Raw genomic sequence first — 3696 nt, forward strand, 5'->3', positions numbered from 1 at the left:
GCCCCTGGTCATCTTTTTTAAAAAAAAAAAAAGAAAGAAAGAAAACAGACTCAAATTTCTCTGGAGCCCTTGGGCTCCAACCACAGCAATCATCTGTTCTCTCCATGTGCACATGTGGAAACTGAGGCTCAGAAAGACAGGGGCAATGACAACCAAGGTTACTCAGCAGACCTGGGTACCACCTCAACCTCACTGGCCATAGCAAGCCATCTCACTCCAGAAATGAACACTTGTGACAAGCAGGGAGGCGGGAAATCCCCAGTGCCTGCCCGTAACAACATGAATGTGATGAACACGTGATTCTGGCTCTGTCCGGGATCTGCTGAGGGGCTTTAGGCCTCATTTCTCCATCTGCACAAGAGTAAGACATGCTTTGGGTCTAGGAGACAGTGATGCAGACATTCATGCCCAAACCAGGCAGCCTGAACAGTGACAAACAGTGACACAGGCAAGGACAACTCCTTCCATCTCTTTTATCAGGGTTGGGGGTCACAGTTCTCGTACCAATGCCCAAATCCCATTATTTGGGTTTTCTCAGGGAGGGAAGGGAGGAGCCAGTTGTAAGATGCTCACTTGCACAAGGTGGTTAAAAACGGAAACAGCACCCCATTCTCCTCTTAGCTGGCACATGACCTGTCTTGCAGCCTCCAAGTCTCCTCATACAACTCTGTCCACCCTGTTAGATGGCAGCCTCAACGAGACAAGGGATGACAGGAGAGCCCTCTGAGAGGCCCAGTTCCTGGAACAGCTTCTGCCCAGGCTGAGGTCTGGGGGCTGGGCTGTTCTCATCAGGCTCCCCTCGCTTTCCCCACTGGAGTGTGGCCTGTGAGGCAAGTGGCCCCGCTGAGTCTGAAAAGCCATCTGTCACCTTCGCAGCTTCCGGCACCTGAGGAGAGGAGGAAGGGATCTGCTCATGCTGGCTGGAGCTCAGCCCGGCTGCTTTTGACTCGTTCACTCCTTACCTTCTGTGAACGCCACTCTCTGCTCACACTCCTAGGAAGCCCTCCTGGCCTGGCCCCAGGGCCTGGCTGTGGAAGGCTGGGGTGGTGAGAAGCACCACAAACAAGGGCGGGCAAGGGTTCTATTACGTCCCCCGGCCTCTCAGAGCCCATAAGGTGGGGCAAATGTCTACCACAGGGGTTTCTGGGAAGACCCAGACTTTGCAAATTGGAAAGCTGTCTCCTTCATTTCTATTCCAGGCAGATGTCACTTTCTCCAGGCGATCTATGACCTCTCCCAGGTGATGTCAGGTGACTCTGACAACAGCCTTCAACATTCTCTGCCGGAATCATCTCTCCTGAGTCTGGCTCCACATCAAAATGTGAGCCTTGTTTACGCTGCTCCCAGTGCCAGCGGACACTTGGTAAATATTTGCTCAACACATTCAACAGCTTCCCCTACCCTGGCCCTTCTCCCACTGGCAGGCTCACCCTGGACTGCTCCAGGACAGGGCCCTGATACTTTCCCAAACAAATGCCACCCCACAGACTCCTCACCTGCAGGTGTCTGGGTTCAGCTCTAAGCCCCGCCCTTGGCAACGGAGGAAGCTGCGGCGGCGGCAGCGGCAGTGGCAGGTCTGGGGGTCAGGGCGCTGGCGGCGCTGGGTGCAGCGTGGGCAGAGGGGCCTGGGGCTGGAGTGGGATGGGTGATGTCAACTGGGGAGGGTGCTCCAGGGGCAGAGTCCCAGCCCGGAACAGATCGGGGCTGGGGACGGTGGTGGGGAGTGGCAGCCCTAGGAGGAGAAGCAACATGTCTGGGGTGGGAAGGAAGAGTCTTCCCAGAGCTGAGGTTGGGACAGCACACAGACTTGGGGAGCAGAGGAAAAGGGGAGAGGGGAGACAGGTGGGAAGAGAAAGAGGGGAGGAGACCACAGCTTCCTCAGTCATACACCCCTCCCCCCCGTTACATCCTGGGCACTGGGCCTGGGCTCCAACCCCACTTCATCAGGAGCCCAAGAGACTCACCTATCTGGCTTCACAGCACTTTCTCTTTTTTTTGGTCTGAAAAGTGAGATAGAGACAAAGAGGAGGATCAGGAAATCCAAGCATCCTATTCTCTTGCCCAGATCCCAGACCTACCCCTGGCTCTCCTCTTAGAAACCGGTCCCCAGTGCCTCACACCCCCAAGTCTGGACTCTGCAAGCTCAGAAGTTGGGCCTGGCTGGCACCTGCATTCACATTGGCTGTGTTCTTCCAGGGACATCTCCCCCAGCTGACTGCTTGGGTACCGGATCATGAGGATCTGTGCTCAGGAGAACAGGGAGAGAAACAGTGAGAGGGAGAGAGAGAAAGAGGATGCTCCATAGGCTGAAGGGAGAACAGCTGGCCCAACAGCCAGGACCCTGCCCACCAACCCTGTAACCCCCTGTGCAGAGGATGCTCCATAGGCTGAAGGGAGAACAGCTGGCCCAACAGCCAGGACCCTGCCCACCAATCCTGTAACCCCCTGTGCACCAGTCTCTGGCTGGGCTGGGCCCGCCCGCCCACCAACCCTGTAACCCCCTGTGCACCACAGTGCCAGCATCCACCCCAGCCTGCTTGCTCCACCTGCCCCAGTACCTGCATTCGGACTTGGTGCTGCCCAGTGGGCACACACTCCAGGCCGTCGTCAGGGCAGCAGCCACCGCAGCGCTGCACGGTCACACAGCTCGGCACTAGCTGTTTGGCCACTGTACCCATGAGTTCCACAGTCAGAGGCACCACTACCTCCCGTGGCTGGCAGGTGGCACGAGCATACACATCTATCCATGACACCACTGGGGGCAGAGCAGTAAGGGTTAAGTCCCCACTGGGTTTCCTGCAGCTGCTCCCAGCAGCTGTCCTCCCAGCCCCCATGTCACAGCCACCCTCCCCTAGTCCTCCCCTTCTGCCCTCCCAACCTGGCTTCTCCTGCCCTGTTTATCCAGAACCCCACTGCCTCAGTTTCCTCTTCTGTGAAATAGAATGATAGTTTGCGTCTTATAGGGGAGTTGTGATTACACAAGATGATGGACACAGGAGCCCAGAAGCACAGCCAATGGATGGCAAACTCATTTACCACTGGCTAGTGCAATGTTATTCTAACTATTACCTTTCTTCTGGTGGCCTGGGGCATCAGGCTGGGAGACAGGGGCCTGTGGGAGAAAAGAAATGTGGACGAAGGTGCACTCTACCAGGGGTTGTCCCTGTCCTCAGGGCTCTGCCCTTGCGTCAGGAGGCGTCACCTCCTCTTTGACATCTTTCCAAATCACTGTTCCTGAGGCCACTGCTCTAGCTTTACGTTTCCTCTCCTAGCCATCTGGGACTTATCCCTGCCCAAGACCAGCTAGGCGTGCTCTGCAGGTGGCCTCAGATCTTCAAACCTGGGGGCCGGGCTTGTTCTGGAGGATACAGGTCATGAGTGGGAACAGTGGGCGCCAAACCTGGTCCTGAGGGCACTGAGGCAGCTCCGCCCCCCGCGGTCAGGGGACGGGGTGGGGCGGGGGAGTGGCCCCGGGTCTTGGCTGGCTGGCCCGCGTGGAGGGGCACCTCCCGGGGATGGCCGGCCCGGCCCCCGCGATGCCCGCGTTCGAGGCCGGACCCCGCGGATCCCCTGGGCCGAGGCTGCTCGGTGCTTCCCCACTTCCGCCAACCTTGAGAGAGGGCACCGCGGGCAGGCGGGATGTCGGGGACGCACGTACCTGGGCAGGGGCCAGCTGCAGGAGCGCGGCGAGCAGCA

General features: G+C 58.1%; 1 protein-coding gene across 1 annotated transcript; it reads right to left on the reverse strand.

Annotated features, from left to right (window-relative positions):
- Positions 1-457: 457 nt before the first annotated feature.
- Positions 458-3694, reverse strand: VEGFB (vascular endothelial growth factor B; the record flags this gene model as incomplete). The annotated part of the gene is made up of 7 exons (XM_008567457.1): positions 458-886; positions 1497-1631; positions 1965-2000; positions 2168-2241; positions 2559-2755; positions 3070-3112; positions 3659-3694. Coding segments are annotated over 7 exons (543 nt in total), but the record flags the coding sequence as incomplete, so codon positions are not given.
- Between the last annotated feature and the right edge of the window lie 2 nt (positions 3695-3696).

Source organism: Galeopterus variegatus, unplaced genomic scaffold (genome assembly GCF_000696425.1).
Source record: "Galeopterus variegatus unplaced genomic scaffold, G_variegatus-3.0.2 Scaffold319, whole genome shotgun sequence".
Classification (NCBI taxonomy): Eukaryota; Metazoa; Chordata; class Mammalia; order Dermoptera; family Cynocephalidae; genus Galeopterus; species Galeopterus variegatus.